At 35.4% G+C, this 25,616-nt stretch overlaps 2 protein-coding genes across 2 annotated transcripts; both read right to left on the minus strand.

Moving 5' to 3' along the window:
* LOC135617502 (uncharacterized) lies at positions 1–10,840 on the minus strand. The gene is made up of 2 exons (XM_065117811.1): positions 10,464–10,840; positions 1–405 (listed from the first exon to the last, which is right to left on the minus strand). The coding sequence occupies exons 1-2, from the start codon at positions 10,577–10,579 to the stop codon at positions 201–203; spliced, it is 321 nt and encodes a 106-aa protein (XP_064973883.1). The 5' UTR covers positions 10,580–10,840; the 3' UTR covers positions 1–200.
* A 1,230-nt stretch (positions 10,841–12,070) lies between these two features.
* LOC135617503 (phospholipase D delta-like) lies at positions 12,071–25,186 on the minus strand. Its single transcript, XM_065117813.1, has 10 exons — positions 24,153–25,186; positions 19,384–19,500; positions 17,957–18,151; positions 16,853–17,134; positions 16,698–16,766; positions 16,342–16,489; positions 15,173–15,321; positions 14,330–14,494; positions 13,360–13,557; positions 12,071–12,591 (listed from the first exon to the last, which is right to left on the minus strand). Exons 1-10 carry the CDS (start codon positions 25,110–25,112, stop codon positions 12,298–12,300), a joined length of 2,577 nt encoding a protein of 858 aa, XP_064973885.1. The 5' UTR covers positions 25,113–25,186; the 3' UTR covers positions 12,071–12,297.
* Between the last annotated feature and the right edge of the window lie 430 nt (positions 25,187–25,616).

Here is a 25,616-nt window from a genome sequence, read left to right on the forward strand (position 1 = left end):
TGCACCAGAAATTAGTTGCCTATTTGCATTTAGAATATATACTGTCAAAAAAAAAAATTGTTGGTTGAACTACCAAAAGTAAAATAAATCAAAAAATGCAAGCTCTTTGTTTTTTTTTTTTAAGATAGATACAAAGGAAAGGTAGCAATGAATTTTGGCTGCAAAATCCTTTGCACAAGAATGGGATGGTCATCGAGAGTTTACATCGACAGTGGGAGGAGCATTCTTCGCTTACTCTTCCTGTTTTGTCCTACTTGCTTTGTTACTTTCATGCACACAAGCATAAGAGTGGTAAGACACATTAGGAGAAAAACAATCTTCATATACCTGAAGTACAAAGCAACTCCTGAGAAAACAAGGAAAGCAAACATCAACAGCTCCCATATCACAAGTATCACATCCACCCTGCATCCATAAGACAGGCAAAAGATGAAAAAAAAGAGAGCATGTGAATAACCAAATTGCCTTGATGATTGAAATCACATAACTAGGTCAACACTTTGATTCATCCATCACTATTGTAGAAACAGAAGAATATTATTGCTGGCTTTGGTTAAGAAACATTTTTTCCCCTAAAACTAGGCCACACTAGCCGCCATATCAGTCTATAAATTGTAAATTAACTATATAACTGATGCAAAACTAATTAATTTATCTTTTATTTAAATAAATTTAATTAGTTTAGTGGTATCGAGAAGAAAAAAGAAGCAGAAATCAGATTTGTTTTTGCTTGAAGATTATGAATTCTGACTAAAGATTCATCTTTACAAAGATGAGAAAATTTATCAATTCAGATTATCATCGAGAAACAAAGATTATTTCTCAAATCAAATTAGAAATATTACCTTCTTCAAAGGAAATATGATATCATATATTTGATTTGATGTGTTTATAATATTTTTTTATATATAGTTTTCTTTTTATTCTTGTACTAGAGCCTATTAAAAAGGATTAGAACATTGTAATACATGAATTAGAAATGAATTAATAAATCATGTTCTTTTTCCACCTTATGTGTGAGTAGTGAGACGTCACAATTATATTTCTAATGGTATGATTGAGGTGTGAGACTTTTATCCTGGGAGTTCACTTCTTGAGCCAAAGCGAGTCGGATAATTATCCTGTAATATTTCTCAATTATCTTTTAGTTACTATCTTTTATTTCTCTCTTTTTGGTTCGCCTATCATCAAAAGAAATCCGTTGCTACTCGTCCTACATCATATTGGTATCAAAGCTTTTAGTTTAACCTAGATGTTCTATCTTCAAGGCTGATCTATATCTCAATTATATGAACCTAGGATGAGTTCCTACGCAGCAGAAGCAAACAATGTGGAACCAATGAGTTTATCTTTCATTTAAATAAATTTAATTAGTTTAGTGATATTTCTCATATGTAATAAATTGTCATATATCGACATCTACTTAACAAGAAGAAAAAGGAAGCAAATGCACAAAAAAAAAGGAGGGCAGAAATCAGATTATTTTTTTTATTGAAGATTATGAATCTAGATTGAAGATTCATATCAATCAAGACAAAGCTAAGAAAATCTATCAATCAATTATATCATCAAGAAAGAAAAATTATTTCTCAAATAAAATCAGAAATATTACCTTCTTCAAAGGAAAGATGGCATCATATATTTGATTTGATGTGATTGTAATATTTTTTATTTCTATAATTTTCTTTTTATTATTGTACTTGGAGCATATAAAAAGAGACTATAGTATTGTGATGCATAAATTAAAGATGAATCAATGAATCTTGTTCTTTTCCCACCTTATGTAATGAGTGATATAAGGTCACAATTATGTTTCCAATGGTATGATTCCATTGTTCACATGTGAGACGTGTGGAGGTGCGAAAGCCTTTATCCTGAGAGTTCACTTTTTGAGTCAAAGCGAGTCCGATAGTTATCTCGTTATGTTTTTCAATTATCTTTCAGTTATTATCTTTTTATTTCTCTTTTTGGTTCGTCTATCATCAAAGAGAAATCTGTTGCTACTTGTCCATCATCAATAACGGTAAAAATATCATCTATAAATTGGAAAAGTACAGCTAATTCTAACTATCAATCTGTGTCTAGAGTAACCACATAAATTATGGTCTCCTTCATCCGATAAGAAGATATGACCAGGAAACAAGATGGGAAGCAGCTGAAGAAATGCATGCAACATGAGAGACCTCTTGGTAATTACTAATCAAACTAGGAACCTCCTATGTTATTAGACTCAATTAAGGGTCCTTCATCCGATAAGAAGATATGACCAGCAAACAAGATGGGAAGCAGCTGAAGAAAGGCATGCCACATGAGAGACCTCTTAGGAATTACTAATCAAACTAGGAACCTCCTATGTTGTTAGACTCAATTAAGGGTCGATTTATGATCCCCTACCATACAACAATATGTATCTTCTATGAAAGAAAACTATGAAGTGCTGAGACTTCCTAATGTGGCAAGAAGCAAGATATGCCAATATGAGTGATTTGAACATCGGCTATAATTTGAAAACTGAACTATTTTGCAAGAGAAAGCAACTATATATATGGACTGAATCGCCAATGAAAATTGGAGTCACGTGACCTCTCTCATATCGACTAGATGTTGTGGACCCCGCACATGCAAACTCCACTCATCAGGTCTGTGAGAAGCAACATCACGACTGAAACATTTCCAACTCCACCCAAATAGAAGACTTCTTCTAAAATAACGAAGTTATATGTCTGAAGCAACACAAGATCATCATGTTTGTTGGTTTGTAAATACAAAGAAAGAAATTTTCATTATAGTTAACAGGAGAATGTTGCTCAAGAAAGATGTAAACCAAGGTGAATAACTGTTGAAGCTAATAAATGATGAGAACCTACTAACTGTAGCCGCTTAAACTTTTAGCACAACAATGATGTGTTCCAAGGTATAATAGTGGTCGAAGATCATAAAGAATGATATAAAACCTATTAATTATAGATACATACGATGAAGGGCATAAAATTGTTAGGATTCTTTAATTTTAGGGATTTAATATTAGTCTTTATTTTCCTATTTAGTTTTTCCTAATTAAAGGAGTCCTTTGATGTAGCCAATTATATTTTTATTTATTTCCTTTGTTAGAAATCCTAGTCCTGATTGACTATATATATATATATATATATATATATATATATATATATATATATATATATATATATATATATATATATATAATGTTTTGGCTATTTTTCTTAAACAATCAAATACAATTTAAAGCCTTAGGCCAATTTGGAGGTTGATCCCTTCGAAGTGATCAAATCCCGATCTCTTGTTAGTTTTTTTTTTTTTTTAATTTTCGAAGTTCATAGATAAAACTCTGGGGTTTTATCATCTAGTATCAGAGCCAACAATCCCCACTATCACATGGACACTATCTCCCTCTTTCCAAGGTAGTCGACGGAGCTACTCCCCTTTTTTTGCTACCACCGTCTCTCAGATCGGACGCTTCCTTTCATGTCTCTCTCTCAAAGACAGAGCAAGAGAAATAGCCACCCTCTCTCTTAACCTTTCTTATCGGCCATAGACTCATCGTCAAACGCACTCGTGCCCTAAACACAGTAGCGATTCTCTTTCCCCCAATAGTGACTGCGACGTTCTCTCAATCTCCTCTTTGAGGCCACCGCAGACCTCGACACCCATGCTGCCAACGATGACTTCACTTTCAGCGCCACCTTCTACTCCTAGTAAGCAGTGCTCATATCCTTGATCAAAAATAAGAAAACAAAACTTAGGAATTATATATCTACAATCATACGCAATAATTACTGATAATTCTATGAAATCTCAATTTGAAACCTTGGAAGCAAAAAATTGAGAGTAGATTACAAGAAACTCTCAATGATTTCAAAAAGAGTTTGCTTAAGAGTTTTAACAAAAATCAACAAGATGGAAGTTCAATTTATACTAATAAACAACTAGATCGATCTGAAGTCACAGGAAGAGGTTCCCAAGAGCATGATAATGGCTATCCTCGTATGAAAGTAGTATTTCCTAAATGGGAAGATGGAGACCCGACCAGTTGGATTTCTAGAGCAGAGAAATTTTTTCGCTTTCATAAAACTCCGAAAGATTCTAAAGTGGAAATAGCTTCAATCCAACTAAATGGGGATGCTATTTAATGGTATGATTGATATAAAGAATAGAATTCTCCCATAGGAGCAATTTAAGAAAGAGCTTCTTATTCGTTTTAGACCATCCGAATATGAAAATGTTGATGGGCAGCTTGTCAAGATTCGCTAGACTTCTACCATGTTAGAGTATCAAAGTCGATTTGAACGATTGTCAAATCGGGCTAAAGATTGGTCTGAAAGGCAATTGGTGGGAACATTCACTGAAGGTCTTAATTCAGACATTCGTTGTGAAGTCAAGGCTCGCCGACCTCACACTATGACGGCTACAATTTCTTTTACACTATAGCATGAAGAAAAAATTAATATTAAAAATCGATGAATCGGGAGTGTTAATAAATAGGTGAATAGTAAGTCAACTACTTCAACCATTTCTAATCCGAATCCTAATACTACAAGACTTACCCAAGAGGAACTTAAAAAACGATCAACAAAGGGTTTATGCTAGCAATGTGATGAAAAGTGAAGCAAGAAGCATCATTGCAAGCAAGGAAAACTTTTGATGATTGGACCAATTGAGGAGGAACCAGAGATTAAGACTGTAGACTCTGATCATAAAGGTATTGATAATGATGAAATTATCGAACTTGTCACACATGTCGTTCATGTATTAGCTAGCTATTCTAATCTCCAAACTATGAAAGTTAAAAGGCTTTTGAAATGTCACTCTATTACTGTTTTGATTGATACTGGTAGCACCAACAATTTCATGGATAGCAAGGTTACTGTGCGATTGGCCTATCGCATTGAACATTGTGATAAGTTCGAGGTAAAGATTGCTAATGGGCAAATTTTAACTCATGATAATAAGTGTTCTAAAGTGAAGCTTGTTATGTAAGGCAAAGAGAAGGTTGCTGATGGGCAAATTTTAACTTGTGATAGTAAATGTTCTAAAGTGAAGCTTGTTATATAGGACCAAAAGTTGCTTGTGGAATTTTTTTACTACCATTGGAGGATTATGTGGTTGTTTTTGAAATAGAGTATCTATTAACTCTAGACGATATTTCTTTAAAAAATTTCAAATTAATTATGAAATTTTTTATCAATGAAAAGAAATTGATCCTAAAGGGAAAATGTGATAGTAAGGTCACAACTATTGCTAGTCATAAAATGGAGAGGGTGAAACGCACACCATAGATTTTTGATACAATTATGGAGTATTGAAAAGGAAGCTACAATACCTGAACAAGATGAAAATGTTAATCATTGCTTAGAGAATTTATGGATGTACTTGTAGAACCCTAAGGACCTCCACCTCTTTAATCACATGATTACCAAATTCCTTTACTGAAATGTTCAGCCCTATCGATATCCACACTTCCAAAAGACAGAGATAGAGAAAATTGTTAAGTAGATGCTTAAAGCAAGAGTCATAAGGGCTAGTGTTAGTTCAAACTCCTCTCCAGTCTTATTAGTAAGGAAGAAGGATGGTTCTTGACAGATGTTTGAAGATTATCGAGCACTTAATAATATTATAGTAAAAGATAAGTATTCTATTCCAGTAGTGGATGAGTTACTTGATAAATTGAGAGGTGCATAAGTTTTCACTAAATTGGATTTACAATTTGGCTATCACCAAATTCTTCTACATGAAGATAACAGGCAGAAAACTGCTTTTAGAATGCATAATTGTTACTATGAATTTTTGGTAATGTCTTTTGGGTTAACCAATGCATCATTTACTTTCTAGAGTTTAATGAATGTTTGTAAGTTTGTTCTGATTTTTTTATATGATATTTTGATATATAGTCCATCTTTAAAAAATCATTTATTACATTTACAGGTTGTCTTTACCCTTCTTCATAAGTATTATCTTTTTGTCAAGAAATTGAAATACAACTTTACGCAATCGGAGGTGGAGTATCTTGGCCATGTTGTTTCTCGAGAGGGTGTTGCAGTTAATCCTTCCAAAATTCAAGCAATGAAAGATTGGCCAATTCTAAAATCAATTAAGGCTCTGAGGGGATTCTCATGACTCATTAGTCATTATCGAAATTTTATGAAAAACTATGACAAAACCAGTGCTCCTTTCATATCACTTTTGAAGAAAGATGCATTTAAGTGGACAGAAGAAACTACTCAAGCTTCTATTTCTCTTTAGTATGTAATGACTATTACACTAGTTCTTGCTTTACCAGATTTTAACAAATTATTCGTGATTAAATCTGATACTTCTGGAGTGGGTATTGGAGCTGTACTAATGCAAGGTCATTCAATCGCTTATACTAGTAAGACACTTTCCTCATCTCATCTGAGTCTATCTGTTTATGATAAAAAAATGTTAGCCATTATTCATGCAGTCACTAAGCAAATGCCTTAATTGGTCAACGGTTTCAAATATACACCGATCACAAAAGACTGAAATATTTTCTTACAAAGGGTTTCTTCTTTAGAGCAGCAAAAATGGGTCATTAAGTTATTGGATTTTGACTATGATATTATTTATCAAGGGAGCAAGACTTTGGTTACAGATACACTTTCTCGCCTTCCAAAGCAAGCTGAATTAATGGCTATTTCTATTTCTATTTGCAAAACACTAGAATTTATTAGGAGTGAATGGTTGGATGATCTTGAAATCCAAGATGTTATTAAAAGGCTAGAAAAAGATCCAACTTCTATTCCTAATTACAATTGGGATCTCATAGATTTGCGCTATAAAGGTAGAATTATCTTAGCACCAAATTCTTCTTGCCAATATAATCTTGAAAGAGTTTCATTCATCACTAACTGCGGGTCATTCTGGATTTCTTCGTACATGTAAATGCATCTGTCAACTTTTTTATTGGAAGGGTATAAAGAAAACCATCAAGAAGTTACAGAATGTGAAGTTTGCCAACACCACAAAGGTGAGACAGTTGCTACCCTTGGTTTGCTTCAGCCTCTTCCTATTCTTGATGATGCTTGGACTAACATATTCATGGATTTTATCAACGAGCTTCTATCATCTCAAGGTAAAACCACCATCTTTGTGGTTGTGGATTACCTTACAAAATATGTTCATTTTTGTGTTATACGACATCCTTATACTGTTGCAGGTGTTGCTCACACTTTTGTTAAGAATATAGTGAAGTTGCATGAAATTCTACATTCCATTGTTAGTGATCGAGATAAAATTTTTACTAGCACCTTTTGGAAGGAGCTCTTTTGCTTATAGGGAAACCAATTGAATATGAGCACTGCTTATCGCCTGCAAATAGATGGGTAGACTGAAGCGATAAATAAATGTCTAGAAAACTATCTCAGAAGCTTTACTAATGATAAACCAAAGGAGTGGATGAAATAGTTTCCTTGGGAAGAATGGTGATACAATACCACTTATCACTCTTATAAGAAAATGACTCATTTTGAAGCAGTTTATGGTCGACCTCCTCCCATGATTACAAAATACATGCTTGGTACTTTTAAGGTTGATCAAGTGGACAAGAAATTGTTTAATAAAGATAATATTATTCAAATTCTAAGAGATAATCTCGATCTCACAAGCTAGAATGAAGCATCAGCTGATAAGCATTGTAGTGAGCGAGAGTTTGCAATAGGCGATTGGGTTTTCCTTTGACTTCAATCTTACAAGCAAAATTCTATAAAGGTTCGGTCTTCTATGAAGCTATCTCCTCAATTCTTTGGGCCTTATAAGGTGCTGGAATATATTGGCCCAATTGCTTATCGCTTGGACTTGCCAGCAAGCTCTAAGATAGATACATTCAGTTTTTCATATTTCTTACCTTAAAAAGAAATTAGGTGAGGATGATGTGGTGCAACAACATTTGTTAGATATTTTTTCTATTGGTGAGGTTCAAATCCTGCCTCAAGCCATACTTGATTGACATATTGTGATACACCATAGATATCCTGTCACTGATGTGCTTGTCCAATGAGCCAACTTACGAATCGAAGATGCCACTTGGGAGTCTTACAAAGGGAGGAGAAGTTTCCAAAATTCATTACTGCTCAGCCTCGAGGATAAGACTATTTTGGAGAGGCAAAAAATATTAGGATTCCTTAATTTTAGGAGGCCTTAATTTTAGAGATTTGATATTAGTCTTTGTTTTCCTATTTAGTTTTTTTTTAATTATGGTATGAGTCCTTTGATGTAGCTAATTAGGGATTACTATTTTTATTTATTTCTTTTGTTAAAAATCCTAGTCCTAATTGACTAAGGATTAAATAACTCTATATATGTGTAATGTCTTTGACTATTTTTCTCAAGCAATCAAATATAATTTAAAGCCTTGGGCCAATTTAGAGGTTGATCCCTCAAAATGATCAAATTCCTATCTCTTGTTTTTAATTTTCTTTTCATTTTTTTCCAAAGTTTTTAGATAAAATCCTAGAGTTTTATCAAAAACATTGAAAAATCTGTTCTATTTGCAAGTGAAAAAAAGGTTGCAAGTAGGTCTTGGCCTAGCCTAGTGGTTGCACTCTTTTCCTCAATGATGTTTTGTGTTTTAAATATTGAAGAATGTGGCACAGATTATTCCTAACCAGAGGTGATGTCCCCATTGACCGTATCGTCCCAGTGGTGCCATTTGTATCTGATGACACATATGAGTGGTATTAGTAAAGTGCATGGTCAAGAGCCAAGAAATACTACCACACATAATCATAAGCATGTCAACATGGCAATTGAAACTCCTATCTGTTGTCATGAAGCGTAGATAGAAACCAATTATTGGAAGGAAACCTTGGTCTCCTCAGTTGCTTCTCTCTCCAGAGGAAAAGGAAAGGTTACAATAGTAGCGAAGATGAGAGAAAAACACAAGTAGAGTGAATTGAAGCTAAAAAGGGAAAGTACACTAACGGCAGCTATCATCATGCACGAGCATATCTCTCAATTTGTTGTTCTCATGTGCTCCCATGTCTACCAACTAAACAACCTTAGAAGAATATTTTTCTATAAATAAATAAGCCCAACTTAATTTAAATTTAGAAATTTATAATTACTAATTATTTTAGGAAATGATTTTAAAGCAAAAGCTAAAAGATACACAAATCAAATAAGATCTCTACAAATGGGCTTGATGGAGTTCCGATTTTAAATGTATTAAACAATTCTAGAACTTTAAACTTTTGGGAATTACACTGAAAGAATAAGTGTGATAGAACTACAAAAATCATTAGCCTGACATGCAGTAACTTCTGCATTGCATCAAAGCCACAGACCGAAACTTTGGTGAAAGATTTGGAATGCCTCCCTCCACCAAATTCAAGGTTGAAATTGCATGGTGTCAACCTTTAATTTACTAGAAAATATCAAATTATTATCCTAGGTTACTAGCAAAAGAACATTCACTCACTGCCATACACATCTACTTTTAGGAACATGTTTGACTGTTAGACATAAAAAACCAAAAGAAGATCTTTTTATATTGAACTCCTAAAGAAAGCTTGATTTAGATAGGAAGAAACTAGGTGCCATCAACACAAAAATATTAGTAATGTTTAAAGCGAACCTGAGTATGGAACTACACAAAATGGTGCTAGAGAACAATGGGCCATTGAGATTTACTTGCAGATTTATCCCCACAAAAAGAATGCAGGTGCTAACCTTGCTGCTACAAACTTATTTGTCGCAACACAACCACCATCGACATTGGTTCTGCTAATATAAAGCTCACTCAAGATCAATGACTGCTAATTTAGTCTCCTCTATTAACCACACAAGCCAGGGTCAATCTTCCTATAATGCTTGGCATATCAAAATGACTTGGCACCAACAAGTTAAATCAATGATAGTTCGGACTAATTTGACATAAATAAGAGATCTGAACTTGAAAATTCGTGCACCCGAGGAACTTTGTCAAGCTGCTTTGCAAATCCTCAAATTCATTACAACTTACACAACTATTCATGTAAATCCTCCCTTCAATAGAAATAGAACTTTCTTTTGATTTGCTATGCAAGATTCTCCACCTCATGTTTCTAAGTATCACTCACCACAATGTTGAGTCACTCTGGTTTTACCTCTTGTCACGAAACTAAATCTCATTGCCACAGTATTTGCTGGATCTTAAGAAGCTTCATCAATCCTTCAAACTCAGGATGAGAAATGTTCATACCATGTGCTTCCTAAACAAAGCAAATCGAGTATATTGGGATCCGTAAGGTGCACAAATCTGGTTCCTGAAACCCTAAATATAGTTCCAGACGATCAATCATTTATGCTAGCTAACATGCCCGCTCGATTTAGGCTCGATACCAAGAAATATGCTGGTCATGTCCGTACGTAGATAAGAAAACAAGAACAGAGCACCACAAACACACGGAACAAATCGGGAGGAAACGAAATAGGGAGTTCGATCGAATTACCGGGCGGAGGCATCGGAGGCGGCGTAGGAGGAGAAGAAGGAGACGGTGGCCCATTCGTACTTGGGTCGCATCTGGTACTCTCTCAGCTGCTCCACAAGGTTCGATCGCGTTATCATCCTTCCCGATCCAAACGAAGGACGAGACCAGATCGATCGCCTTCTATATGTCCTACGTCTGTCGAATCTCCGCTACGAGGGAGAAGAGATGGACAGGCCTCTCTCTCGCGGCGGTCGATCGAGCATTCGCGATTTCGAGGGAATCAACGCACAAGTCGACGCCCCCCTTTCCTCGAGAATTCCCGATCCGATCAGATCGGTTCTTCGCGTGTCGGATTCCTTTTTACTGGAGTGGCGCCAAGGTTGATTACCCTCGATCAATCGGCCGGGATTGGGGCTTGCAATAATATAATATAATATAATATAATATTATATTATATTATATTATTATATATATATATTATATGTTTAATTTGTAAATTTGGGCAAAAAAAATTCTTTTTGTTTATCATCAAATTTAGCTATCTACAACTATATTGTTTTTTCATTGTTCCTATTTATACTTTTTTTTTTCTAGAATAGTATTGTTTTAACATTGGGCCATTTCTCTATGAAATATCCATATTTTAGGTATTTGTCAAAAGATGTCCCTCTTTTGTTTTTTTTTTTTTCAAACGGTATACTTAATTTTTTTTAAAAAAATCTAAAATACACTTCAAAAGCTTTTTTTTTTCAAAATTTCTTACCTTTTTTTTAAATTAACTATTAAAATATTTAACTTGTTTAAAGTATTTTTTAATAATATTTATATATTTCATTAAGCTATTAAAATTATTGTAAACATTATTGAAAAATAATGTAAGTAGTAACATTATATTGTGTTTCTTTGGTTGTCATTGGTCATACAATATCATATTTTTAGACTTGTAATTAGTTTGGTTAAGTTTAAACCACTTAGATCATTTATAATGTTTTTTTTGAATAAATTGTGATAGATCAAAATACTATAATAGACGGAGAAATTTTTGAGATGATAGTTTGACTATAAATTAGGAGTATTGTTTGAAAAAAAAAAAAAGTAAGATGGGAAGTAGCAAGTGAAAAAAAAATCCAAAAATATAGATATTTTTTAGGAAAATCAACCACTTAACATTTCCTGTTGATTATCTTAATGTTTCATGCCTAACTTTTATTTCTCCGTAATTAACTGTTGCTTGATTCATCAATTATCATTAATGGAGCAATCAAGCCACACCAAAAAAATATATATCTAATGTCTTATCCATTTATTTGTTTTCGTTTCTCAAGCAGAAATTGCAGAGTTCTTTCTTTCTTTTTGTGAATCGACAACCATCTGTGTAATATCGAATTCTCTTGCCAGTAAAATAGCATAACATGTAGTTCACTGAACACTAGTCTGCATTGCACATTAGCTCCTGTGTAAACAAGTGCTCATGAGTGAATCTTGCGAGATCATGATGCACATAGGCATGACTCAGCCTGGCATGCACATAAGCAAGTGACTGACAATAGTACTAGCATATAGATATGGAATCAACTACACATGAATCTGCAAGTCACCAGCATCATTTTGTTCTGCAACTTGGTCCAGATACAAACTCAACTTTATTTGGCAGAGATGCAGTTCAACTCAAGAAATAGCATACACAGGAGAAGATTACTTACAGAAACAACCCTCTCATCCTTGTTTGTTCCTCCCCGCCCCCCCCCCCCCCCCCGCCCCCAATTATGTTATAAGGACAAAATTTCTGATGATACAATCTTGTAAGGACCTCATTGTGGATAACTTTCTGATGGTTATAATGGAGTATAATGAATTACATGGTTAGTGTATCAGGAAGAGCAGTTGGTGCTCCCAAAATCTTACCACCAACATCGGGAAAATACTCATGGTTGGGCAGAGGCCGGACCTTACCATCAGAATCCACCTTGATAGGGTACTTCAGTAGATGACCCTTGAGTGGTATTATTTCGTCTGCGGTGTATCTCGACCAGTTATCTTCCGCTATCCTATTTACGAATTTTACACATTCCGTGCTATCAGGCTTCTCGAAGCGATCATCTACCATGCCTAGATGCTCTGCCCACAGTGACATCCGATATCCATATACCTGGAGCAGTTCAAATTTTCTTTAATATGGAGTGCACTTAGGATAATACAGTATGGTTTATCAAGTTTATATTTTCTCTAAAACTATTGGAAGTTAGCAGCTTAAATTTTCAAGTATCCTGTAGTGATACTTCGAGTACAAGCTTGAAATTGCAATAAATGCTATGATACGGATTCACAGGCAAACCCAGAGGGCTTGTAAGTTAGAAACCTATTGCAAGTCAAATGTTTTATTAGCACCAATTACCACAAAAGCACTCAAGATTATAAAATCCATCCAATCAGTGAACCAAATAGCTGATTCTGTTTGCAAATTGAAATAAACTTAGTATCTCAGATCTACTCATTGGCGAATTAGTTTATGCACATACACTCCATTCTTCAGCTACATTTACAACTGAACTTTGCATAAAGAGTTTGATTTCACCAAAACCTGGTTTATTGTTCCTAAGATGGCAATGTAAATAATTAAGAGTGAAATTGGATCACTTTACATTAGTCATTGCACCAAATTGGCTAAACAGTAAGGAAGATTATCACACCATCCTATCTCCATGAAAGGATCATTATGGTTAGAAGTGGAGGAACTCCTATAAAAGATTATCTTTCAGGCAGGAAATGCTAGATACATGAAATCACCCTTATGTTACACATTAATGTATATTGAAGTTTGGAGATGGTTCGATAATGGTATACTAAGCTTTCAAATACATATGATGATACAGAAACTAGAAAGAGAGAGCATGAAATTATAATTAATGCCACTAACCTGGCCATGTGGATGTCTTTTGTTCTTAGTCCATGTATGATTAGGTTGATAAGCTCCCATGGCTATCTCAGTATCTCTTGAGCCAGCCAAAGATCTTTGGTTAATATTGGCTGAACCAATCATCACATACTCATCATCTACAATCATCCCTTTTGCATGAACATATATCATGAACCGTCGGAACTTTTGTGACAGTGACTGAGCTTATTCAAGATGGAATGGTAACAGTATTAGATGTGAAGCACAGTAAAAGATTTGATAAGACAATACCTGTTTATATTTCAAAAATTATCTAGAGTATGACATGTCAAATACTGTTTCCATTTGAGTTAATTTGCAATTACAGTACAAATTTTTGCAAGGAAATGGTTATTAAGCAAATTACCTGCACATGACAAGAACAAAATAAAAAATGTTTGGCATTATGGGAAGACTGCAAGGCCTAATGCAGACTTGAAACAATCCATAAGAAATATAGGAACTTTTGGAATTGAAGTGTGTTCTTACAAGCTAAGAATACCACCAAAAGAGCAAACATGGAACTGAGCTATAAAGATTCAGCAGACAAATATTCAATGTTTGAATTACCTCCACACCAAACTGTACTGTATTGGAATTTGATATTTTGTTAAATGGGTCTACTCATGATTTTGGGCCCAATATGATAAAAATGGTGAAGTGTCTTTCTAGAAACATGCAAGTGAGCATACTCTCGGAAAAAACACTATTGAAGAAAACAAAAAAAAAACCTTTAAGTATTATGCTGGCACAATTTGTTGTTGACACATTTTGGCACCACATGGTGTGGTCGGGACACACCGTGCTGACCAATAGAGCCATACACACCAATGCTACAATAAGACAATTCTTTTATTGTAGAAGTAAATAACTCGATGTTTTCTAATTGGTGATTGCAAGAAAAAGAAATTACTTGAGAAAATAAATTCAAATTATGTCATTGATACAGTACCATTGGGCTTTTATCTAAAGATTGCTGTTGCAAGTTTTCCTTTGGTGCTATTTCACGATTGCCAAGACAATAGAAATTAAGGAAATCTTGTGGATGTGCATTTTCAAGGTTCATGGATTTAAGCTCCTGTGCCACAATTTCATACATCATCTTCATTGTCTGGCCCTGCAAAGATCATAAATATTAATAATAAATTCTACTACATAGAAGAATGAAATCACAAAAATTTGAACGGCAGGGAGGATGAACTCCATAGCATCTTAAAAGATGATGTCAAATTATCAATATGTGGTTCTATGGGGAGAGAATTCCATGATGGCATGCAACAATAGGTGATTCACCACAGACATGCTTTCTCCAGAAATAACAAACGTGCTTTCATAAGATTACCATGATTAAAATCTTGACATACACAGTTTTCTGAATAATGATGATTATTAAAACACATGGCAAACTTTTGGTAACACTGTTGATAAAATATTAAATCTTGCAAAGTTTCTTTCACGAAGTTTGACTTTCAAGCATGACCTACTTATCTGATGAGCCAAGATGGAAAAATTATGTGGATGCTATTGTGTGGATGATTCATCACCAATCAGTGCATCTAGTATGAAAAAGGATATGAGTCAGAAAGGAAGAGACATATTAGTCCATCATTTTAATTTCTAATTAATTATGACCTGTAGCTAGTAAAATTTCTAGGTTTATATTAATCACAATGCTTAGCTTAAGTTCTAAAAAAGCTAAATCGCATCATTCTGTTGACTGAAAGATCAATACTAGAATATATGAAGGTCATTCCTCAGAAGCATTTGAACACTACCTTCTAAAGTAACATGATACCTGCCAAAAAAGAATTTCTTGCACAGCATTGGAAGTTGGATCTCCTTCAGGCCACATTGGTATAACAACATAAACTGCAAATCGTTCTTTTGCTCTAATTTTGCTGGCAATTTTCAGAGCTAACTCCACAGGTATTAGATTATCAGCACCTATTGATTCCAAAATAGTTTCAAACTTAATGAATCTTGCATATAGTAAGGCAGAAAGTAGCAAGAATGAAATTTGGCACTAGAACATGATGCCATTAATTTTGTTGCAGATATTTTGGCAACTGCCAAACTCTATTGAATGAATAATGGTTGGTGCTTATAAATTAGTGGTTCCTATGTCAAGTAAACTCTGCATATGTTACTTTATGAAGTGATGCTAACTAAGCATCATCTAAGAAAATTTTAAAATTATAAAATAATTGATATAGCTATTAAGCAAAAATGATTGTCATAACCAAAACTGTTGCAGACAATTTAGTTTGCATAATTGGCCTTCACACAATTCAATCTTCAAACCACAAAGTCAATGTTTTTCAGAAAAAAAATTTACCTTCACAAAAGATGGTAAAAACAATATATATACCATCAGATCTATCCCTCCCATCTATTAGTTTTCTTATTATATGATCTATGAACTCTTGCATTGGTACCTATAAATATTGCTGGTAATACATTCAGAAACTATGATTGATGATAGAAGCATGTATGAAACAAAAGTGACTTGATAACACACATCCTGTCCTATGGATACTGTTGGCTAAATTTGGGTCATTCTCTGGATATGTATTTTGCATTGTATCTAATTCTATGAAAAGTAGGTAATTCTATGATGCTTGTTGATGCTTCAAAAAATGTCTATTAGCAGGGCTTCTAGTCATCAGATAATAACATACTAATGACAGAGAGATAAATCATTAATTTCTGGTTTTCTGATATTTAGTATCATTAGATAGAGAGCTTGAGGTTCAGGATATTGACTTCATTTACAGAGCATTATACCATGGTCAATAGAGTTTTGCAGTCAATTATATGCAGTTATGCATTTCTTGGTGGTATAATAGATCACAATTTCTAACAAAAGCACTTGAAAATCAAAATGATTCCTGTGTTCTGAAATATAAGCAGGAGGATGTAGATATGTGATTGCTGCAAAACTATACCACAGGGGATTCAGCAAACCTGAGTTTTTATAAGATGGCCAAGCAAATGAAGAACCAAGAAAATACTGATTTTCAATGTATATGAAATGTTGAGCAGATCTGATTGCCTTCACATATGCTGTGTGGATGCTCTTATCAATGACCAGATTCTTTCGACAAACAAGATTCTGAAAAAGTCAATAAAAGATAATAAATAAGACAGAAAAAAGGTACTGGAACTGTAAAGTTCTAGTGAAATACTTGACAAAACAAGCATTTATATTATTTTTCTAAAAAACCAAAGTATGCATCCACTTGATCTCCACTTGTCAATAATGACAAAGGTGAATAGTTACAAAATAGATGCTAGCATCTCCACCAAAGCCAAACACTGACCATTTTCAGAGATTCTTGGACATTGCTGGGAAATCCTTTTACTGATCCAGAGTCTATAGATCGAAAGATCTGACAAATTAAAGAAGATCATGAAGCTTTGAGTAACATTTAAACTAAGCCTGAAGGTATTTAGCAGCTAATTAGTGGCGTACTACCTGAACATGCCAGTTTTCAGGGTCTTCTTCCTGGGAAACCCATAGACTCGGATCACCATCTGGAACAGAAAGTGAAGGACTAAGTATCCATGAAATTCGTTCAAGATGTATTAGTGCATCATCATGCCATCGAGATGCTTTTCTAAAACGTAGACTAAATTCCCGCCATTTTGTTGCCTTTCGCCAGCGCTGCTCAAAATTCTTTAGGATATCATAAGCAGCAGGGCCTTCAATTTTGCAATGTAAATCATGCCACGGTTGTCTTGGGCCTTTAGTTCCTGCCTAAACAAAATAAGAAATAATGAAAAATCAATAAAGTTACATCAAACAAATGGTATGCCAAAACTCCTAGATCTCCATTAAGCAAGCATGTTTATCTTCGGCTTTAACAAAAAGCTTGCAGTATATATAAATCAGATAAGTAGTAACCTTGGGCTGGGCCTCTAGGTTTTGCCTAAATAAAACCAGAAAATACAAAGAGAAGCTCATAGAGTAGCATAAAATCCATAAAATCTCAAACCTCCTATATATGTCTAATAATCAAACATGTTTATCTAAGGGCCTCTGCATGTAGCTTGCTGAATCTATAGGTCCTTAAATGAGGAATCATGAATTTCCTATATTCTTAGATGTTGACATTGTTGTCTAGACACAAAAGGAAAATTATCTGTCATATGCATGTGTGTGCCATTAACCAAAAAAAGAAATGACACAACTTATTGGTGTTTCATATTTTATCAATGGCTTATAGAAAATTCATATCGGTGCACAAGAACTTCGAATCTGTAAAAGTCTTCCTCATGTAGACACTGCAATCACCTAAATTCTGTACAGAAACATAGAGAAGCATTATCATTCAATCTGGAGTGTGAGGTCATATATATCCATCCAACCAGAAATCATGATGCAAATCATGTTACTTCACATGGTGGATGGTTCAATGATTAATATATATTGATGTCACAAACAAAATTTTCCAACTTCAAAATTTATTATTAAGAGTTGCTATTCAGTAGATGGTGTACATAGTAAACAAACATAGCAAGTTGCATCCCAAAACCACTACTCTAGAAGATTAAATCAGAAAGCAGAAAATGAACTCACAGCAAATGTGGGATTATGGATATCATTCAAAAAGACTGTGTCCATATCACAAAAAAGTCTATGATCTGGAGTATCATAGCGGCCATCACAAAGATCTAGGCCTCCAATAAAAGCAGTTATTTTTCTCTTATTTCCAGAAGCCTGTGTATCAACCAGTACACATTTCTGATGGTGTGTGAAAAGGGTACCTACCACCTGTATGAAGAGAAAAACAAGGTAACCATACTGCGAAATAGAAGTAGGATTAGAAAACATTGACTAAAATTCTCGCTTGTTCTTCCTAAAGATTTCAAATTTCTGCTCAACAGATAAGGATTCTCCAGTAGGAATTATTAATATCACATATAGATGCTTAAAACTGAATAAATGGGATCACTCAAGCAACTTTTATCATTATCATAAGACATTATAGTCAGCAAAAGAAACATATTATTAATTGAAATTAAAGTGATAACTAGTAAAATACAAACAGTAGAGTACTGTTCAGTTACTGTCTGGTATGCACGGTTCATTGTGCTCTCCAGAGATATAGTCCATACCAAATCAAAAAGGGCGAAACTGTCCTGTTCATGTACAGGTCCTTACTGACTTATATGGTTGGTATTTGAATCTATGCAGAAACTGTGTCAAATTATCAAAAATATATCCAACAAAAGCTTTTAATAGATCAAATACAATTTGAGGCTATGCCCATGTGTTGCTTGAGTGTAAGCCTCATATCACCAAGAACTTATTTGTTTCATTCAAAAGAAATTTAGAACAAAATATTTCAGGATCCAACATACAGAAAGATACTAAACTGCTCCCATTTAATTTTTAGCAGTGGAGAATTTCCTCACAAGGAAAAAATTCCTACAATGGAGAAACCTCAATTATGGAACTATAGAGTAGTGCCCTATATTTGTTCAAGTTCGAAGTCGATCCAGGTTAAATGACTGTTGCATTATCAAACAATCTTTCTCAATTGAAATAATATAAGCACTAGTGTTACATAGACTACCAAATTGATGGACACAAATGGCAAATGGTCAAATTAGTATGCACTTTAACCCTGTTGATTAGTCTTTATGTTCACAAAACATTAAAGTTACCAGAGTACAAGGTTTAACCATAGATATGGCATCAAATGTAATTCTCATGGGACTTTTTTTTGTTGCTACTTTTACAATATATTATTTATCAAATGTTGCAGTTTTCACTCTAAAACATGTAAACTCATGCATTGTCAAAATTATCTAGACAAAGTGCTAGGCTATATAATTCGATAATAAGATTATTCACATAATTCGATGGTTAGCAGCTATGGGACGTTTTAGCTGAAGGGATCTTTTCATCTACTTATAACTGAATACCCATGTAAAATTTAACTAGATTGTATAGAGAAAGAAGAATAACACTATCAAAAGATATGGTGGTGTGAAGCTTGCCTGCTGCTTGACAATGCTAAGCTTACTGCTGGCATAACGAGGTGATAACACACAAATAACAGAGGAATGCTTGAAAAACTTCCGTGTCTCTTCGTCATGAGTTTGCATTACACCGCCCTGCAAAAATTATATGCAAATGCAGATCAATCATTTTTATTCATACGTCTCACTACATTAGTTTACTCAGAATTAGCCTTCTTTAGCTTTGCTGCTATTCCATTAATATATATTCTATACATATAGTGTTATGCATCATCCTTTTAGACTGGATTCCTGCAAGAATAACTATGGCATGTCACTTATGACAGCATATGAATCACAAGGGTAGCTAGTAAAGATAAAGGGGAAACCATGATCTAAAATATGAATAACAAAAAATTAAACACTAGAATCAATTTAATCCAGAAAAAGATTGCATTTTTTTTGTAAATTTTGTACTTTCAATTAGCAATACATCTGATAAGGGTAAAGGCTTTAGATAGTATATTAGTTGCTACCTGCCTCTCAAAAGAATCTTCTAAGCACCCTTTGGTAGAGGCTTGACTCACATGGTTTTCAAACTCAAGTCATGACAAATATGGTAAAAAAAATTGCCACTCGTGATGTGTGAAACAAGTTGGAACCTTTTATGCCTCCTGGCAAATATCTGATCTCCCAATGTAACAACATGGTTGGCCATGTTGCCTCTGCTATCCGAACATCATCTGCAGGGATCTTAGTAAGACGTGTGTTTGTCTAAAGTTGAGGAAATTGTGATAACTAAATGGCCCCATATTATATGTGAGCCAAGGCTTTAGGCAGTGTATGAATTGCTATTGATCTCCAAAGAGGATCTTCAGTGTACTCTTCAATGTAGCTCAGTCCTGTGATTTTCAAGCCTGAGTCATGACAAGGTTACCATGTTTTCATAAGCTATTTTTTGTAGATCTCTAACGATCTTACATCCTAGTGATCTCTCAATTGGCTCTAAATATTATACTCCATGAAACACCCTAAGCACAAACTTATGATGAAATCTAAGTGACCTTCTTGATGGAAATTATGTATAGATTAATGGCCAAAACCTCAAAGCAACTTTCTCGTTTGTGGCAAACCTCTAGATGATTTTGTTGTTGCAAAATAACATTAAAAACTAATCATATCCAGTCTTATGTTTAAAATTCATCAACATGCTGGATGAATTATATGTACTACAGGCTTCTGATGTTCAATGCATGTTATCATATGAGGTAGCACCTAAGAGTAAAGACATGCATTTTTGAAAGCTTCTTGGTCCATAATAGATTGCAACTGATGTCATTCTCTTGATTCAGTAGTGTCAAGGAATCTGAAAAGGACATTATCATATGAAATAGAACCTAAGAGTAAAGACGTGCCATCTTGAGAGCTTGTTGGTTCATAATAGACTACAACTATTATCATCCTTTAATTCAGTAGTGTCGTGGCCTACAAGACCTACTAACCCAATAACTTATAACTAGTGGTTCTTGGCAAGAATTAAAATTTTGTACCATACCAAAGTTTCTAGATTCTCTCGGTACGGTACTGTATACCGAACGATATATTTCGTTATACCACTCGGTATGTATGTGTGTGTGTGTGTATATATATATATGTAAGTAATAAAAAAATCATTTTCACCGAGGCGATGTTGCCTCTCTTCTCCCCGCGATGCCAAGGAATCTTCTCCCTACGTGGATGAGAAGTCATCGACAGACGAGGAGGGAGAGCGGAACCGATCTCCAGGTTCTCCTCTTCTTCTCCCTTTTCTTTCTTCCCCTTCTCCCTCAGTCACCGCCCGATTTAGGATGATAACGGGGTGAAAATAGTCCCAATTGACGATACCTCCCAGTAGCGGACGGTCCATGTACCGATTTGCTAGCGGACTGATACGTACCGCCCGGTACGAGGGGTATCATTTGAAATTAAAGACCTTAGTTCTTAGGCACCCAGAAAAGTTTAAAGTCAAGCATAATAGTAGTGGTAAGCCCATCAAGTCAAATATCCTAGTTTAACCAAGGTTTCTCGTGCCACGGTATATCGTTAGGTATTGGTGGTATGTACTGATCCGATTGGGGACTGGTACACAATCCACCCTGTACCGGGTGATATATGCTAAATGATCCCATATCACCCAATACGGGGTTTGTACAGTTAAAATCCGATCATTTCTGACTTGTACTAGTCGGATTTTGACCATTATCGATGAACAACTTAGATCTGACCAATTCTAATTATCAGATCCATTTGAAAGGAGTTTTAAGCCCTTTTCTCCCACTCTTTCACCCTCTTTCACTTTCTCAAACTTTCCTACTCTCTCAATCACTTTTTCACTCAATTCTTTTTCTTATTTTCACACTTGTACTCTCTTAAAACTTCATAAAGCTGCGATTTGTAATTTGGATCAAGCTTTGAAGGCTAATTCGAGAGGACTAACATCTAAGTTAGAGGAAGAACTCTCTAATCAAATGTACCACAAAGGGAGGATTAACACATCGATTACTTGATTCATTTGAATCTTAAAGTTTAAGTTGTTTAAATTTTTTTACAGATAATTCAATACCAACGAAAGGATGGTTTAAAACATACCATAAAACTGCTCCTCAAAGCCCAAAAAAGATATGTCACTATTTTTTTAATTTAGATTATTTTTACTAAATTTATATTTATTTTCAACTTAAAACCCCTAATCTAAATTTTTTTCTATTTTAAAAAAAAATTGGAGCTATTTTTTATCATTTTCTTGTGTTGTCTATATGCCCTCCGTACTGACACATGGTACACTGGTAGGGGGTGATACATACAATACCGTCGATCGACCAATAAACTAGTTTGGACCGATAAGACGAACATTGGGTCTAACCCTATCTCATCTCTCAATGTATAGGGTGTCATAGTATCCCCAAAAATCAATAGGTCACCATGACCATACACAAACTTCGATGACTAATTTTATTCGACTCTAAAATTAAAAATAATAGTAGTAATAATCATGTTAACGATTGATGCAAAAATGAAAGTAAAAGCTTAGTTAAGAGAAATAATAAGTGTAAGAGAAATAAAAAGTACAAAAAAGTCTTTCTAGAAAAGGACTTGGGGCTTTGCTGCTTTGCCAGTTTTAATCAAGGACAAGCAGACTGAAAAAAGAAAGGCACTCTCATTTCCAATTAGTGATGCAACACTTGAACTTTCATCTATGGACATATAGTGTCAGGATTTAGTTACGTTGTATTTGCATTTGCATATTCCAAGCAGTGCATGCATCTTATTAGAACTCCAATTTTTCAAGCAATTAAGCTCTTTTTTTTCAGGAAAGGAGATTGAAACCCAAAGGTCACAGCATAAATGACGAAAAGCAATAGAGGAGGTTGAAAATATCAGAGAGGATGTGCATTAGCAAGAAAGTGTTATTGAAGCAATATACTCCAGAACTGAAACTAGTCACCATAGTAGAGCTAAACTAACCGATAAACTCAGAATCTATAAATTAGCATTTTGAAAAAATGGATAATGATCATCAAAGATTTTTCATCAGAACCACTTCAAGTTGGTTTTTCCTCAATAAATTCATCTTGATCAGGTATTCTAATATCAGAGCATGGCACAAGATTACCAACAACTGTATATATTTAGTGCAAGTAACAACTATTGTGAACATGGCTGATTCAGAAGAATATACATAAGTGCAGGTTTATGACAGAAATAATTTGATAACAGATTCTTAATTTGAATCAGCAAATCAATCTACATGGTTTTTATAATAGCTAGTTACTATAATAAGATATTCCTCAAGTGACTATATTAATGCTGAGAATATATGACAAGATAAGGTACATGAAAGTGTACAGGAACAATTAGTCCACTATCTACATCTCTCTGAAAAATGGTGTGATACTTGTAGCAAAAATATTCTGTAAGTGTGACCTATTGAAAAAAATTTAATTCACAACTTTTGATTAGGTGAATAATTCTATGAATAAATCCTTAAAACAGATGTAAACAACAATTAACAAATATTTATTTGGTTTTTCACAGATTTTATGATTCATTATTAAATCATTCAATTGTTTTCGAATGTTATTATTATAAACACAAGGCTATAATTATATCTAATCTTTTCCACCATGACTAGTCATACACCAAAAAAAAAAAAATCAAAATCCCTTTTTTTTACTGTTTAATTTTTTTTCCAACAAGAATGTGGACAAATTAATTCCAAACTCTAGCCAAAATTTCTGGATTATTTGTGAACATTGATCTTTCAGTTCTTGTGAATTATTTGCAAATGATAAATTTGTGGCAATAGGTACATCAAGTATATAACAAACCCCAAATAATTAGGACTTACGACTTTATTGTTATATATATATATATATATATATATATATATATATATATATATATATATATATATATATATATATATATATATATATATATATATATATTATAGGAGAGTAGAGGGACAAATGTGACAAACCCAAGTTTTGAGTACTCACATGTGATGATGCAATGTGGATTATGATATCCCCTAATGAATGTTCATGTAACTTGGATCTTTTATGGGGAAAAGCAGATCAAGATCATTAGTCTCCCAGATCAAGAAAAAAAGAAACAAACAGAGCAATTGAAGAGATAAAAACAGGAAATGCTCATTGACAGCAAATAAAGCAACTATCCTTGCATAAAGATGGAGATACTGATCACAACATTGTTAATAACTTCTAGAAAATCAATTATTAAAAGGACTTGCATTGAAATGATCTTACCGTCTTAAGAAACAATTTGTCATGGGATGTTTTGTCGTCCCAAACCAGCATGCACACTCTCACACCCTCCTGCGACTTGTACTTGAGCAGATCTCCCAATGTGAGCGCACCTCCGTTTGGCAGCGGACGTGTAGGCTCCCTCACCAGCTTCACCTTGTGGTATATCGACCAGCCGACCAGATAAATCATATGATGCGCCTCAAGAATCGCATGACAGATATCCTCCCAGCAATTCTCGTGCTTGAACATGGCGCCTTTCTCGAGATTGACTTCCGGTAGCTCACCTTCCCTCACATGGGCGTCCTGGTAGAGCGTGACAGACCCCCCTTGCCGTAGCGGAAAGTAGGTATCCCTCACCCCAAGCTTCTCCGGATCCCCAGTGATGCCGTGCTGGTACTCTGGCTTCTTCTCAACGGCGGTGAATTCCATGGAGAGGTGGAGAGCGGTGTCACGCTTGTAAGGCTTCCCATTGGCGCCGAGGATGGGGAACCAGCCTTGGATCTTCTTGCCAGAGGCGATGCGTGCGGTGGGGACGGAGACGGTGCCGATGAGCTGCGCGCCGAAGACGTCGTTGTCCTTGACGTGCAGCACGAGAGCGGCGGCGCGGTGGGCGAGGGGGATCTTGAAGTGCTCATTCCAGATGGGGTCCTCGGAGTTGGAGATGACGCGGGTGCGGGCGACGGTGGCCTCTGCGAGGCAGGCAGTGACGTAGGGATCACTGGTGATGATCTTGCGGTGGTGGTGGTGGTGATGGTGTTGCTGGTGGCGTACGGCTCCGCAGCTGTAGTTGGAGAATGGCGGGCCGCAGGAGGTGAAGCAGCGGCGGAGGTGCTCGGAGAACATGTCCATGTTGGGGAGGCGACGGGCCTCGATGACGGTGAGGACGAGGTCCCCGTGGAGAAGAACGACGCCGTCCTCGGCGGCGGTGGCGCCGCCCCTGTACGCGGGGGCGGACGCCATCGCGCGCTCCGGTGAAGGCCGACGGAGGGAGACAAACGCGGGATCGACTATGCCAAATAGAAGCTGAGAATGGGGGGGGGGGGGGGGGGGGGGAGGGGTGGCGGTCTTCCAAGAGCGAGACGAAGTCGGGACGCGAGAAGTCGAGCTTAAATGTAGGAGCAAGTTTGCTAGCTACGAAATCCCTTAATTCTCCTTACCGGGTTCGATTGATGCTGTCCACGCAAACCCCTCCTCAAACGAGGACGGAGCAAAGCAGTCACGCTGCGTGAATCTCAAAGCCATTTTGATTGATGTTTTCGCTTTCGTCAACGATTGGACCTACAGATATTATTGCCTTTTGGTCTCGTTGACGTTGCGTGCCGTGCCTTAATCATTCATTAGGCATACCTCCTCGGGCTCTACGAGTTGAGAGCCAATCACAAGTCAGGTGTGCTTCGGGTGTAAGAATAGTTGAGATGAGGTGGGAAAACATAAAAGTCGAACTAATATCATATGACATAAATT

The sequence above is a fragment of the Musa acuminata genome, chromosome BXJ2-7, assembly GCF_036884655.1.
Source record: "Musa acuminata AAA Group cultivar baxijiao chromosome BXJ2-7, Cavendish_Baxijiao_AAA, whole genome shotgun sequence".
Lineage (NCBI taxonomy): Eukaryota > Viridiplantae > Streptophyta > Magnoliopsida > Zingiberales > Musaceae > Musa > Musa acuminata.